This window comes from Oryx dammah, unplaced genomic scaffold, assembly GCF_014754425.2.
Source record: "Oryx dammah isolate SB20612 unplaced genomic scaffold, SCBI_Odam_1.1 HiC_scaffold_15, whole genome shotgun sequence".
Classification (NCBI taxonomy): Eukaryota; Metazoa; Chordata; class Mammalia; order Artiodactyla; family Bovidae; genus Oryx; species Oryx dammah.
In genome coordinates, this window is record NW_024070199.1 from 38279591 (window position 1) to 38295137 (window position 15547).

Genomic DNA, 15547 nt, shown 5'->3' on the forward strand with positions numbered 1-15547 from the left:
AAAGTGAACGGGGTCACAAAGAGCCGAACATGACTGAGCAAATGAGCTGAACTGTTCATCTCAGGCTGGAATAACATTTTAACAGGTCGCCCTGTTCATCTCTCTACGGGGTCACAAAGAGCCAAACGTGACCGAACAAATGAGCTGAACTGTTCATCTCAGGCTGAGCAAGAGCCCTGAGTGAGTGGTGGGTTTTTTTTTTTTTTTGTCTTCTTTGATAGATAAAACACTTCAAAATTATCTCTTCATATGTTTGGTTGTATGTATGTTTGGCATAGCATATTAAAAAGCAGAGACATTACTTTGCTGACAAAGGTCTGTATAGTCATCGCTATGGTTTTTCCAGTGGTCATGTATGGATGTGAGAGTTGAACCATAAAGAAGGCTGAGCACTGAAGAATTGATGTTTTTGAACTGTGGTGTTAGAGTAGACTCTTGAGCTTCCTTTGGACTGCAAGGAGATCAAACCAGTCACTCTTGAAGGAAATCAATCCTGAATACTTATGGAAGGACTGATGCTGAAGCTGAAGCTCCAGTACTTTGGCCACCTGATTTGAAGAATAGACTCACTAGGAAAGACCCTGTTGCTGGGAAAGATTGAAGGCAGGATATGAAGAGAACTACAGAGGATGAGATGGTCGGATGGCATCACTGACTCAACGGACATGAGTTTGACCAAGCTTCAAGAGATGATGATGGACAGGGAGGCCTGGCATGGGGCAGTCCACGGGGTCGCAAATACTGAACCCCTGAACAACAATAACAAATATTTGGTTCAGCAGACAAAATGTTTCCAGGCACGGACACTATTGGTGAATTACATCAGAATTCAACCCACTTCTCCTCAGCAAATGGACATTATTAAATTCATGGTTTATATGACCCTGCTATTCTTTTTTTACAAGTAGAAGGAAAATTAACATGTTTAATATGCATTCATTCCCATATGCAATCAACCAGCTTCAATTGAACCCCCTCCCTCTCTACTCCCACCTCTAAGCCAGACATAAAAAACTGCACAGCCCCCAGGCTGAATCCAGAACATATTTGTTGGGGAATTGTTTTTTGGAAAAAAAAAAAAAGATAAGTTGCCAACATTTAAAATAAAGAGATTGTACATAAATATCCAGACTTCTAACTTCTCTTGAAAACTTGGCCAGCTTTCCAGCATGGCAGCCTCTGGTTGGAGCTGAGGAGAGGCTGCCCCAGTGGGAGGGCCCATGATGGCCCGTGTCCAGGATGCCCACCCACCCTTCCATCATTTCTCTTGCCTCCTGGGCCACGAGTTTGTGAGAACTGCCCTAGACTGCTAGCCCCTGAGGATACAGACCACCTGTGTCTTATACGACTGACGTTTCAGCATCCTAGCCAGACCCCAGCACACAGGGCTCTCCTTGTATGTTTACTGGATGATATAGTATCTTGTGGATGCCTGTGTCACATTTCTTCCAATACTGAAACCGTGCAGTTGTAATACTGCTCTAGTTGAGATCTTTGACACAGACTGGCATCAAAGGTGCCCCTGATCTGTGCCAATGTCCCTTTACCTAGTCACTCAAATGTCACTGGGCTGCCCCTAAAGTCTTCACTTTGCCATTTGACCTTTTTTTCCTCGTAGCAATCTCCTCCCCAACTGAGCACAGCCATGCACATCTCGTGAAGTATCTAGAAAGACCACATGAGATCACGAATGCCTAGCATGGCCCCCAGCATTTACTTTTATCACATTATTAGCAGTGTTTTGTGTCCCAATTGGCAAGAGTTTTGCCACTCTTAGTTTAGTTTAATCTTCCATCCAAGGCTCAAGGAAGAGATTACAGTAGTCTCTGTATTTTGAGAATTTTCCAAGTCGAATACACACAGAGACTGATAGAGGTAAAGATTTTACGGAAAGGTTCATGTTTCTTATCACATCTACCATTAGCCTAAAGGGGACAATTAGGGCAGGTCAGAGTATGTATAACTAGGAGCTCCTGTTCACCACTGCAAGCTCAGAACTCGATATTCCCTGAGTACTTGAAACCAGGAAAGAAGTATGAAGTGGCTTGTGCTTCTCGGGCTGGTGGCCCTCTCAGAGTGCATAGTCAAGTAAGTACAGGGACTATTAGTGGCATCATCTCTCTTTTTGGGATTTCTCTTGTCATCCTCTTATTCTTCCACCCACCAGGGTAAGAAGAGAAAGTAGTTATTCTCTGGCAGCCTTAAAGATCAACTCTCACATATTGATGAGACCCTTTTCATGGGCACTGTGGGACCCAGGCGTCTTGGGGTACACCTGCAGGGTTGCACAACTCTGTGGGTGCCAATCACCTCACAACCTGTGTAAAAACGGCACTTCTTGGAATTGCTCAGTGCACAACCTGTGCAACTGTATGCGTGGTCCTCTGAAACAGCATTTCTCTTGCATTTGCTTCTAGGTCTTCTCTCTGCTCTCTCTCCATTTATGTGTGTGTGTGTCAGTGTCTTCAATTGTGTGTCTCTCTTTTTTATCTCACCATCTCTTGATATCTCTGTGCATGCGGAAGTCTCTGGTTTTTTTTTTCTATTTTGATTCTTCCTTACTTCTCTAGACTCTTAATTTCTCTAATTTATTCTCTATCCCCTGACATTTTCTCTCATCCATCTTTTCTGCTAGCGCCCTGGAGGAAGATGAGGAGGGCTGCTTCTATGCTGTTTTATCTCTAACAAAGCTGTATGACCACAAACAAGTCACACACTCCCTGCACTTCCTTTCTTCCCCTGTAAAAACAGGATAATGATCCCCTTCTACGTCACTCCCTGAGATTCTTTGAAAAAGATACAGTGGGATGGCAACAGCAATGGCTGTCACTGTTGAGACTTCCTGTATATTAGAAACATTATATCTATCATCTCAGTTAATACCCAAAACATTGTGTATGGGGGGGTGGGGTGAGGATTATTACATTTCACCTTTTTACCAATAAAGAAATTGAGACTCCAAATGGTCATACAGCTCACCCAAGATTCCATGACAGAGCCGGTAGTCAGACCTAGGTCTTTGCCGTGGTCTCTGCACAGCATTCTAGTAATAAAGATGACACATAAAAAGGCTTAAAAATTACAAAGTGCCATGACAATGTCAAGCGTGACAGTCATACTATAACAAGGACAGCTGACCGCCCCTTCCTTGCTTTCTTTTCCCCACGCGCGGTGAAAGAATCCCTCTAACGAAGATGAAGACTATGCGAGAAGCTATCAGGGAAAAACAATTGCTGGAAAAATTCTTGGATGAACAGTCTTACAGCCTGTCCCAGAATTCTGATCCTGACAGAAAATTCTCTTCTCACCAACTGAGGAATTTCCAGAATGTGAGTGTGTTGGGAGGATGGTGCTCCACAGCGCCCCCTGGTGGTCTGTCTTAGCACTGGGGTTCATCTGGAGGGGTGATGTGGGGGATTTGGGTGTGGCTTCTGCAAGAGGCGGAAACACGGGGGGAAAGGGACCCCGTTCCCAGAGAAGTCACTCTCACCTTCAACTCTTGGTCTGTGGTGACGGTCCAGCATGACCAGGGGGCAGGTAAACATCCATTTCTGTGTTAAAGATGTGGCAGTAATTTGAGAGAAATTGTTCTTTCTGAACAAAGTGAGCCACTCAGTTACAGATGAAGGGTGAGCCATGACTGATCAAAATGTAAAGCCAACTGCATCAAATGTGAAACCCAGGCAGAGAAAGCTCACCCTCTAAAGATCTGGGAATGACGCCAGTAAAAAGTTACTGAGCCCCTAAGGCATGTGAGATCATAAAAAATTAACACTATAGTGATTAAAAGGAAAAAAAAAAAAAGAGCTTTATCTTCTTCAACAATGCACAGGCTAGGCTGAGAGAGAGGCAAAGATTAAATACATGTCAAACGAAAGGGCCACCTGTGTGCTCTTGACAGTACATGGTCTGAGTTTAGAGGGAGTGGCCTGGGGTGACCTAGGAAGGCCACCTGGAGAAGGAGGCACCAAGACTGGGCCTTAAAGGGGAGAGCTGCAGAGCTTCTCAAACGAAGGGGCTGGTCTGAGCAGAGGCTGGGGGTGGGGGCCATTGGAAAGTGATTTCTGGAGACCTGGGATGCCCAGAGGGAGGCAGTACTCCAGGAATCGGGGGGTATCCAGGCAGCCAGGTCTGCCCTAAACTCCTCTCCCCGGCCCCTGTAGGTTGTCTACTTTGGTAATATCACCATTGGAACGCCTCCTCAAGAGTTCCAGGTCAACTTTGACACCGGCTCATCTGACTTGTGGGTGCCCTCTGTCGACTGCCGAAGTCCCTCCTGCTGTGAGTGCCCAGCTCCCCCCCACCCTGTCCTCCCCCTCCCGCCTTCTCCATCTTGGCACCTGAGAGATACCCATCTCTTGTGTCGGCAGCTACACATAAGAGATTCAACCCTCAGAAGTCCACCACCTTCCAGCGTTTGGACCAGAAAATCAAACTCATCTACGGCTCTGGGAGCATGAACGGGGTTCTTGGCCGTGACACCATTCAGGTAACATGGAAACCAGGGGCTGAGTCGGAGCTGGCCCTGGGAGTCACCACTGCTTACAAAACAGATGCAGGACCAGCTGGGAAGCTACCCACTGGAGTTTTCTCTTGTGGCCCCATCAAACACGACCACTTCCCAAAGTCCCCTAGTGGCTGGTCACCTGCTGGGTAGGGCCTTTGCCTGGGGAGACAGCATCGGGGCAGACACACAAGATCCCACAGTGGCTAACCCAGACAGTGGCTTGGGGGGTGGATTTGCAGCCCCTTTGCCTGTGAGCAGCCCAAGGTTCATTTTGCTGGGAGTAGGGAGGCGGGCGGTGGTGGGGGATAAACCACTGACTTTTATATTCTCAGAAACTCTACCAGGCACGTTCACAGTAATAACTTGTTTAATCTGGTAGCGACCCACGCAGCAGGTACTATGATCAGCTCGTGATACAGGTGAGGGACCTGAGGTGCAGAGAGCAAGGGCATGGCCAAGGTCACATATGTGGTAATCGGTGGAGCCGGGCTGGCCAGTCAGGACTCAAGCAGGCATGGGAATTTGGGAAGAGGTTAAAACTGATCTGGGGTCCCTGGGGGCAGCCCAGGATTTCAGGAATCCAGGCAGGGAAAGCAGGAGTTACAGATGTGGGAGGGGCCTGATAAATGGATTCTTACTCTAGGGGGCCTTTGAGAGTCTAATAAAAACTACCTCTCGCCTCCCCCAAGTGCCTGAGTGTGCTCTCCCTGTGCTCTCTCTCTCTGTCTCTCTCTCACACACACAGGCACTCACACACAAGTGTTCACAAAAAAGCCTGTTTTCCAGGCAGAGTTTTCATAAGAACACTGCCAGCAACATTGTGTAATGGGCTTCTGTCTTTCTGGGCAGATGCCTAATCCACAGTACATTACAATGAATTCAGTCCGTTTCTGTTACTAGAACATAGTGATGCCAAAGGGAAGGCTACCCGGCTCCCTACTCGCTTTGTCCACCAGGGGGCACCATTCAGTCCTGTCCTGTTGCCCCACCTGTACAGAAGGCATGAAGCAATTTGACTCGGATGGCGTTTGCAGTTCTGAGAAGTAGACGTAATTAAAATACACAGCCCCACACCAATGGAAACCAAGTTCCTGTCCCAGCTTGGTCTAACCATCTGATATTAACCCAGGGCATAGCCAGGTCTCACTTCTCTGCAATGCTATGTCCTCCCCAGCCCAGTACCAGCCCCATTTCCCAAAACATTATATGGGAACACTCTCCTCTCCCACAGATCGGGAACCTTGTCATCACGAACCAGATTTTTGGCTTGAGCCAGAATCAGTCAAGTGGGGTCCTGGAACAAGTACCTTATGATGGCATTCTGGGCTTGGCCTACCCCGACCTCGCCGTCCAAGGCACCACCCCAGTCTTCGACAACTTGAAGAACCACGGAATCATTTCTGAGCCAGTCTTTGCCTTCTACTTGAGCTCGTAAGTCTGAGGTAGACCAGATCTCTCTTCAAATTAGCTGTACAATGCTTGCAGCTGCATGAAAAATTATAGACTACCTGATCCAGAAATTTCATGATAGACAGTCTAACTCAGGAGAACTACAGCCTCAGGGTCACATCTGGCCCCATCACTGGTTTTTGTAAATAAAGTTTCATTGGAACATAACCATGCTCTTGGGTTCAAGAGCAGTGGCTTGGTCTAAGGCAGTGGAGATAAGAGGGAGAGCAATGGAAGGTGTCAGGAAATGGATTGAAGGAAGAGGCAACAGGATGTGCTGACGAATTTTATATGGAAGGAAGGAGAGAGATGGCAGGAATGTTCCTTCCTCACTAACAATTTACCGGGAACACAGGACCAGCTACACAGTTTGCAGGAGCCAGTGCAAAATGAAAACATGGGACCCTGTGTTCAAAATATACTAGGAATTTTAAGACAGGGAGAGAAGAGGTGGGGGGCCTGCTGAATCTGGAGTCCCATGGATGGCACAGGGGACAGGCCAGTGAAACCAACCCTGGGTGACCCTGAACCTATGCTATAACACCCTCAAGCCTCGACTTTTATGAAAACTGAAAGGCTAGAAAGAAGGAAGCCAGACCCTTCCAGTACGAAGTCCTCTGAGGGTATATCTGAGCACTCAGGTAGCTGGAGGAGACCAGGTCCTCTTCAGAAGGATGGGTGGTCAGATGCAGTCCAGGTTGCCCAGCTTCAAACCTCTTCTCTGACATTCATCAGATGGTGACTGACCTTGGTCGGGTACTTAGTCCCTCCGAGCCTCAGTCTTTGCATCTGTAAAATGGGGGCCATAATAGTGCCTCTGATGGATGCAGAAGACAGTGTCTGGTGTTTCTCTCCTCCAATGAGCCCCCCTCATCCTTCTCTCTTCAGCCGGCCAGGAAACATCAGCATGGTGATGTTTGGCGGTGTGGACCACACCTACCACAAGGGAAAACTCCAGTGGGTACCAGTGACCCAAGCCCGCTTCTGGCAGGTAGCCATGAGCAGGTAAGTCTCCCCCTCCGAGGGTCACCCCAAGTGATGCTCCCACACGTGCACAGGAACACTAGCAGACACACACAAATGCACGCACAGATACTGTCCCTCATAGACATACACTCCACCCACAAAGACACACATAAAAACACATACAGAGACACGCATAAACACACACGGGCACACAGACACACACAGACACACAAACACAGACACAAACATCACCTATGGGTTCACAGGTGCCCCAGGGCTCCTGACCAGCCCTCTCACCAGGGTCCTGAAAGGGTCCAGAGAGGCCTGGGCAGCTGGGGGAGGGCTGCACCCCTGTGCTGTGAGGTGGGGAGCCTGGCTAGAGGACACTATAGTGTGGTGAAAAGAGGATCAGGGTCATTTCAGCAACCTGAACAGGATTGTGTGAAGATGACCTACTGAGCAGGGCCACCCAGGACCAAGGGGGTCCTCAGTATACAGAATTGTCAGCTGAAATAGAGAAAAAGTCCAGGACAACCCGGAAAATCTGGTCTCCTCAGGGAAAGTTACCCAGCAGTGGAGAGAGGGTGGCTGAAATCCTGAGACCTGAGACAACTTATAGAAAGAGACACCCCACGTAAACAGTGCTACTTACTGCCCAAACTGGGGACACAGTTGGGCAGGGGCTGTGACCAAATCAGGAAGCTGAGAACAAGGGGCAATAATTAATGGGATTCTCTATGATATCCTCAGACAAAAGCTTTACTGTCCTTCGGAGGCCCCCTGGATGGCTATGCTCCTCTGACCTGGGCCTCAGTGTCTGAGCCGGGGCAGGGGGCGGTGATGGGACACACCCTTTCCCAGGGCAGCCTGCATCTCCCCCACCCCCACTGTAAGCACCGGCTGCCCCGGGGAACCTCCCACCTCACTGTGTGGGTTGACCTACTATTGGTCACATGACAGACACAGGTCTCTGGGTGCTCCCTTTCATTTTTTCATTCATTCATCCCACAGACACACATTACACATCTGCCATATGCTGGGCATCTAGGGAGGCACTAAGGATACAACTTGCCCATACACCTAATAAAGCAGATGGACGTGAAACAACTCACACACATTACGAATTACTACTTTGGTACATGCTAGACACCAAGAAGTGTCTACAGAGAGCAACCAAGACAGGAGCCCGATCTAGTCTGGGGGGAAGGCCTCCCTGACAAAGTGACAATTAAACTAGAACCTGGAAGATGAACAGAAATTCGCTAGACAGAGGGGATTGTCTAAGAAGGGTGACCAGCATGTGCCCGGGCCCTGAGACATGAAAGAACCTGGTACATTCAAGAACTGAAAGGAAGTCAAAAGGGGGATGTGACCAGAACAAAGGACAACAGAGTCCGGGCAAGAGCTGAAGGGCTGTTCAGGGACAGTCAGGGAGGGGCAGTCGTGGGGGAGACTTCGGAGTGACCTGGTGCCTGCTTTGTCCCACTTTCTCTCAGCATGACCATAAACGGGAAAGTGGTTGGTTGTTCCCACGGATGTCAGGCCATTGTGGATACTGGGACCTCGTTGCTGGTTGGGCCAACTCACCTGGTCACTGACATCTTGAAGCTCATCAACCCCAAGCCTATCATGGATAACCAGGTGAAGGGTCACGCCACAGCCTCCCTCCTGGGCTCTCTCCACACCTAGGATCACCTGGGCCCACCTGTCTTCCTCTCTGTCTTACAGCAAATTCTTTCATGTGATGTCATCAATAGCCTGCCTACGCTACTCCTCACCATCAATGGCATCGTCTACCCTGTGCCCCCTGACTACTACATCCAGAGGGTGAGAGGGCAACGCGGGGGGCTGGCTCTCCAACTGGGACTTCCAGGAACCCTTGGGCTGCTGCTAGGAGGAGGGCGCCCTCTGCAGGCCAGGTCACGCCACTGCAGATGCTACTGAGCCCCTGTGGCTGGGCCAGTGCCTCCCACAAAACCAACCACGTGAGAGTAAAGGGCAGTCTGGGACATTCGTCCTCCTGAAATAAACGTGGAGACAACACCCCTTGCTGGCATCATGCCTGGCACAAGGAGAGGGGAACACTAAGGGCCTCTGCCTCACAAAGCCTCAGTTCAACAGTGCCCTCAGATGCACGAACACAGAAAGTCAAGTCTAGTAATCCCTGAAATAAGCCAAGTGACAAGGGAAGGTTTGGCTGGAAACAGTCCCCTTGTCCTGTCCCAGTATAGTGACTAACAGTCTCTCTTCCCTTCTCGAAAGTGTGCGGGTTGGGATGATAAATTACATGGTCACCCTAGTCCTCGGCTGCAGCTTCCCCTTGCACTCACAGTGCCCACTCTGTGAGTTGGGGTACCAGACCCCTCTGTGGGGAAGGTTGGATGCTAAGGTGAATAAAGGAAGCACAGTGACTGCACAGCCCCAGCACAGGGTCAAGACTTAATGTCAGCTCCCTATGGGAGTTCAGGGCAGGCTGATGGGCTCAAAGAAGGCTTTGAGGAAGAGAGGGAATTGCAGTAATTCTAAACCCCCAGCCTCACAGAGGCATGAGGAGGTCTGCTTGGTCAAGCAGAATCTACACTGGATTATGTGCAAATGGAACCCCGGGGGCTGTGCAAAGGGGAGCTGCAGACCAGAGGAGCACCAGGGTACGTCACCGAAGCCCTCCTGGAGCGTCCAGGGAGCGTGAGTGTGGGTTAGGAAGGCTCCCTAGAGGGTCTGTGTGCATGCTGTGTCGCTTCAATTGTGTCCAACTCTGCCACCCTATAGACCATAGCCCGGCAGGCTCCTCTGTCCGTGGGGATTCTCCAGGCAAGAATACTGGAATAGGTTGCCATGGTCTCCTCCAGGAGATGTTTGCGACCCAGAGATCGAACCAATGTCTCTTAAGTCTCCAGCATTGCAAGCTGATTCTTTACCGCTGAGCCACCAGGAAGCCCTAGAAGGTCTTAGCGCAGTATAACCAGTTGTGGGCACTGCTATATTTAAAATGGGTAACCAAAAACAACTTACTGTGTAGCACAGGCAACTCTGCTTGGTATTATGTGGCAGCCTGGATGGGAGGGGAGTTTGCAGGAGAATGGATGTATGTATGTGTATGGCCGCGTCCCTCTGCAGTCCATCTGAAACTATCACAATAGTGTCAATTACCTATACTCCAATTCAGAATTTTAAAATTTTTAGAAAAAGAATGGGTTGTGGGGAATGGGGAGAAGAACAGCCATTCTCTGCAGAGAAAACAGCGATTGGGGTCATAATGAAGGAAACTTAGAGTGTGAGAGGAACTACAGGCCATTCTTGTAGCTTTTAAATAAAATTTATTGAAATATTGGGCTTCCCTGGTGGCTCAGATAGTAAGGAACCTGTTTGCAATGCAGGAGACCCAGGTTTGATCCCTGGGTTGGGAAGATCCCCTGGAGAAGGGAATGGCTACCCACTCCAGTATCCTTGCCTGGAGAATCACAAGGACAGAGGAGCCTGGAGGGCTACAGTCTGTGGGGTCGCAGAGTCATACACAACTGAGCAACTAGCACACATGCATTGAAATACAGCTGATTTACGACGTGTTAATTTCTGTTATACATCAAAGTCGCTCAGTGTTATATGTATACAAGTATATCCATACTCTTCTTCATATTCTTTTCTGTTACAGTTTATCACGGGTTACTGAATACAGTTTCCTGTGCCATACAGTAGGACTTTGTTCTTTAAGTGGGCTTCCCTTGTAGTTCAATCAATAAAGAGTCTACCTGCAGTGCAGGAGACCTGGGTTTGATTCCTGGGTCAGGAAGATCCCCTGGAGAAGGAAATGGCAACCCACTCCAGTATTCTTGCCTGGAGAATCCCATGCTCAGAGGAGCCTGGCAGGCTACACTCTATGGGGTCACAAGAGTTGGACACAATTGAGCGACTAAGCACACATATATTAGTTCGCATCTGATAATCCAAAACTCCCAATCCTCCCTCCCCACCCCCCTGTCCTGACAGCCACATGTTTCGGCCCTTCTTGTTCCTGTACCCCCACTTCTGCAGTTGCTGAGAGAAACATTTGATTCTTCCCAAAGGAAAATGGAAAACCTGTCTGCTCTGGATATTGAGGGGGGTGACAGGTAAGGGCTCAGGCTGACTGGTGTGTATTTCTGTCTTTCCCAGCTTTCTCAGGAGGTCTGCTTTCTCAGCTTTCAAGGGGGCACGGAGATCTTGAACCATTTCGGAACCTCGGAGAACTGGATTCTGGGTGATGTCTTCCTGAGGCTGTATTTTTCAGTTTATGACCGAGGAAATAACAGGATTGGCCTGGCTCCTGCAGTGTAAAATTGGGCTACTACAGGAATCAATCAGGGCCAGACAAACACACTCACTCATATGCAGGGCCATCCTACCCAGGGATGCTGGTGAACCATGCTTGATGCTCTGCAAAGCCCTATTCTCAGTAAAGAATAAAAGATTCATCTCAATGGTACTGATATGAATGGATGCCTCTCTTTGGGTCTGGGATATGCATCATAACCCAGCAGGATCTAGAATCAAGTCTCAGTCCCAAGTGAGAGGAGCCCAGCTCCAACTGGCTTCAAGAAAAGGGGAGACTTATTAGAAGGACATTGAGGGTCTGGGATGCAGGAACCAGAGATCTAAAGATCTCAGAGACTGGACCCAAGAAATCCAAAGTCATCAGCTCAATCTTTCTCTCCCTGGCTGTTTCTCTTCTCTCATCATTGATTCTCTTACCTGACAGCTTTCTTCCCTCAGGCCTCTACACCTAGTGAGGGAGTCTGAAGCTGCCTGCCCCAGGGTTTTCTCTCTCTAAGACAACTAATCAGTAAGGAAAGAAGCTCAGAAGACATCAGGGTTCCAGGGAGGGCTCTGAATAGGCCACATCAGAGCATGTGTCCAGCACTGGACCAACCATCCTGGCAGGGGCAGGGGGCCCTGTGCTTGGCTCAGTTGATCATGTGGCCCTGCCCCCACAGCAAACACGATTGACAGATTTCTGCAGAAGCACGTGGTTGAAACTGGGGAAAGGCAGCCCAAAGAAGTGACAGGGGGATGTTCTAGACCATCTCACAGATGGAGAAACAACAGAGATGTAGGCAGGAGACCGCAGGAGTAAAGAGCTTCCTCTTCAGGGAGATGGGAAATGGCTGGCATGGGACAAGGGGAGGGGCACTGCGTTCTGGCTTGTCCCCCCAACCCTGAAACACACCCGTAAACCCTGCAGTTACCATCTGTGTGCAGATCGGCCATACGTCCACGGGTGCTTGTGCCTGGCTCCTTTGAGGTGATGCTGGATTATGACTGGCTTAAGGGGAGTGAGAGCGGACTGGGTCCGAAGCTGATAAATGGGGAAGAGGTGAGTGTGGAACTGGTGGTTCTTTGTTTTAACAGTAAATATTATGAAGTGAGCTAAATGAAGACTCGAGTGAACAGTCTCTCCAACTCATTTTCCAGGTGGTCTTCATGGAACCATAAGCAACGATTCTGTCGATGAGAAACCACCAACAAAAGTTAGAATAATAACTCAGGTTAATTACAGACGCTAAATCTTACTCACCCCCAAGGACTCCTGGCAAGGCATAACCCCCATTGTACAGATGAAAAGAAGTCTTCTCCAGTCTTCTGGCTCCAGCACTGGTGAGGCACATAGCAGGCCCTCAAGTAACACATGTTGAGTAAATGAATGGGTGAATTAGTAGATACTTCTCAGGGACACATTGCTTCATCCATGTCAGAACACATGCACGGTCTCAGCACGGCTACTGCATAGTATGAACTGGAGAAGGTCAGGCTTTGCTCCCCTAGATCAGCCTAAGACCAGGGCTGGAGCTGGAGTTTGTTAATGAGCCCCCTGGTCCTGAGGTTCTGTATTTGCAGCCTGTGCCACCAACTTGAGCATGAATTCTGATCTTCAAAGCAACTGTTTTCCCCCAACCTCCACTTTTATCCTTTACAAATTGTAGACCATAGATTATTAGACTTTGGTGAGAGAAAAGATAAAAAAAAAAAAAAAAGAAAAAGATAGGTCATGAACACTTCTACTAAGAGTGTAAATTTGTTCAATCTTTTTGGAGATGATTTGTCCTAAATATACCTGTGGCCTTTAGTCAGTTAGTTAAGTCGCTCAGTCGTGTCCAACTCTTTGCGACCCCATGGACTGTAGCCCACCAGGCTCCTCCATCCATGGGATTCTCCAGGCAAGAATACTGGAGTGGGTTGCCATTTCCTTCTCCAGGGGATCTTCCCGACCCAGGGATTGAACCCAGGTCTTCCGTATTAGAGGCAGACGCTTTAACCTCTGAGCCACAAGTTAGAGCTTATGGCCTTATGTCCATGAAATTTTGCTTCTAATATTTATGTAAAGCTATTGGGCTTCCCTTGTGGCTCAGCTGATAAAGAATCCACCTTCTATGTGGGAGACATGAGTTTGATCCCTGGGCTGGGAAGATCCCCTGGAGAAGAGAAAAGCCGCTCCAGTACTCTGGCCTGGAAAATTACATGGACTGTATAGTCCATGGGATTGCAAGAGTCGGACACAACTGAGCGACTTTCACTTCTATGATCAGAAGCACCCACAAACATAAAGAAGCAAGAAAGAATTCCTCAGAGTCTCTTACAAAAGGGAAACACTGGGACATTCCAATGTCCATTCAACATAGTGTCCACAGCATAGACAGGCCATCGTGCAACCAACTGCCTGAAAATAGTATCAGTGTTAAGAGAAATTCTTCCGGTAGACACTGAGAGAAAAGAACAGAATACAAAACAGCATGATCCCAGGCTTGCAGAGCACGTGGAAGACAGTGCGGCATCGTCACCAGGCATGCGCATCCTGGGGCTGTTCTGCCTGGGCTCAGATCCCACCTCTGAGACCTACCAGTTGTGACCTTAGTAAATTCATCCCTGGAAATCAGTTTCCTATTCTGTATATTTGGGGGTAGGGATTGTTCCTTCCTCGCTAATCATCAGGAAAACCCAAGTCAAATGACCATAAGGTACTATCTCACATCTATGAGGATGGTCATTATCAAAACTCGAAAGATAGCAAGTACAATGAGGATGTGGGACCCTGTGCACCAAAGGTGGATATGTGAAATGGTGCAACTGCTGCCAAACAGAATTGACGTTTTTCCAAAAAGAAATTTTTTTAAAAATCACTATTTGGTCCAGCAATGCCATGCTTGGGTATTTATTCCAAAAAAAAAAAAATTATAATCATGATCTCAAAGGGACATTTGTCCTGCCGTGTACACGGCAGTGTTTCCCACAATAGCCGAGATGCAGAAACAGCTTGGATCCATCAACAGTTGGAGGAATAAAGAAAACGTGGTAGAGACAAACAATGGGTATTATTCAGCCTTTTTAAAAGGAGGAAATCCTGCCATTTTCAACAATTTAAATGAACCTGGAGGATGTTATGGGAAGTGAGAGAAGCCAGTCACAGAAGGATGAACACAGTATGATTCCACCCATAAAAGTTTTCTAAAATAGTTAAATTCATAGCAGCAGAGAGTAAAATGGTGGTTATCAGGGGTTGAGGAGAGGAGAAAATGAGGAGCTGCTATTCAAATGGTATGAAGTTTCAGCTACACAAGATAAGTAAGTTCTAGAGATCTGATATACAGCCTAATGCCTATCATTAACAATACTGTATTGTGCACTTAACTGTCTGTTAAGGCAAAGGGTCTCGTGTTAAATGTTTGTTATTGTTGTTAAGTCATTAAGTCCTGCCCAACTCTGAGACCCCATGGACTGCAGCACGCCAGACTTTCCTGTCCTTCACTACCTCCTGGAGTTTACTGAAACTCATGTCCATTGATTCAGTGATGCCATCCAATCATTTCATTCTCTGTCGCCCCCTTCTTCTCCTATTGCCACGATAAATAAAGAAACAAATACCTTTTTAAAAATGAAATGTCTTATGTATACATATAGCTGATTCACATTGTTGTACAGCAGAAACTAACATAACATTGTAAAGCAATGATACTCCAATTTAAAAAATTAAAAATGAGTAGTCCTTTCTAATTGGAGGGAAGGGAGCAGAGGCTGACTGCTAATTTATACATTACTTCTTTCTGGGATGTTGAAAATGTTCTAAATTTAAGCCATGATGATGGCTACATAACTCCATGAATATATGAAAAATCACTAAGCTGTACACTGTAAATGACAGAATTTATGACATTTGAAATACATCTCAATCAGATAGTTATATGCATACATATATAATATACTCACATATATATATATATAAGCAGGAAAGAATAATCCCCAAACTTCTAGAGCGATAGTGAGGATGAAGTTAATTAATCTACGGAAAGCCTTTAGGACAGCGCCCGAAACACAGCAGCATGAGCTGTTACTATATTTCACTGTTACACCAGACAAAGACCGAATGTGTATAACAATGGTTTATATCAAGGTGGTAGCAATTTGGAAAATATTTCCCCTTATTCTTTTCTTAGTTCTTTCAGGAATGGCATGTATGATCAGAAGAAAGTTAAGCATTATTCTATAAAATACAGAGCCTTCCGACAAAGAGGGGACCATTTCTTTGGTGGAGTTGGCTGCTGGAGCATATTGCTGCTGCTGCTGCTGCTGCTGCTGCTGCTGCTGCTGCTGCTGCTG

At 47.6% G+C, this 15547-nt stretch overlaps 1 protein-coding gene across 1 annotated transcript; it reads left to right on the forward strand.

The window, feature by feature from the left end:
* The first annotated feature begins 2035 nt into the window (after positions 1 to 2035).
* On the forward strand, positions 2036 to 11394 carry LOC120874525 (pregnancy-associated glycoprotein 2-like). Its single transcript, XM_040255947.1, has 9 exons — positions 2036 to 2088; positions 3179 to 3329; positions 4164 to 4281; positions 4371 to 4489; positions 5739 to 5938; positions 6845 to 6961; positions 8419 to 8563; positions 8651 to 8749; positions 11075 to 11394. The coding sequence occupies exons 1-9, from the start codon at positions 2036 to 2038 to the stop codon at positions 11234 to 11236; spliced, it is 1164 nt and encodes a 387-aa protein (XP_040111881.1). The 3' UTR covers positions 11237 to 11394.
* Positions 11395 to 15547: the final 4153 nt, after the last annotated feature.

Coding starts and splice junctions, on each gene's coding strand:
- LOC120874525 (XM_040255947.1), top strand. CDS start 2,036: ATGAAGTGGCTTGTGCTTCTCGGGCTGGTGGCCCTCTCAGAGTGCATA. Junction 3,330..4,163: donor AACTGAGGAATTTCCAGAAT/GTGAGTGTGTTG, acceptor CGGCCCCTGTAG/GTTGTCTACTTTGGTAATAT. Junction 8,750..11,074: donor CTGACTACTACATCCAGAGG/GTGAGAGGGCAA, acceptor TGTCTTTCCCAG/CTTTCTCAGGAGGTCTGCTT.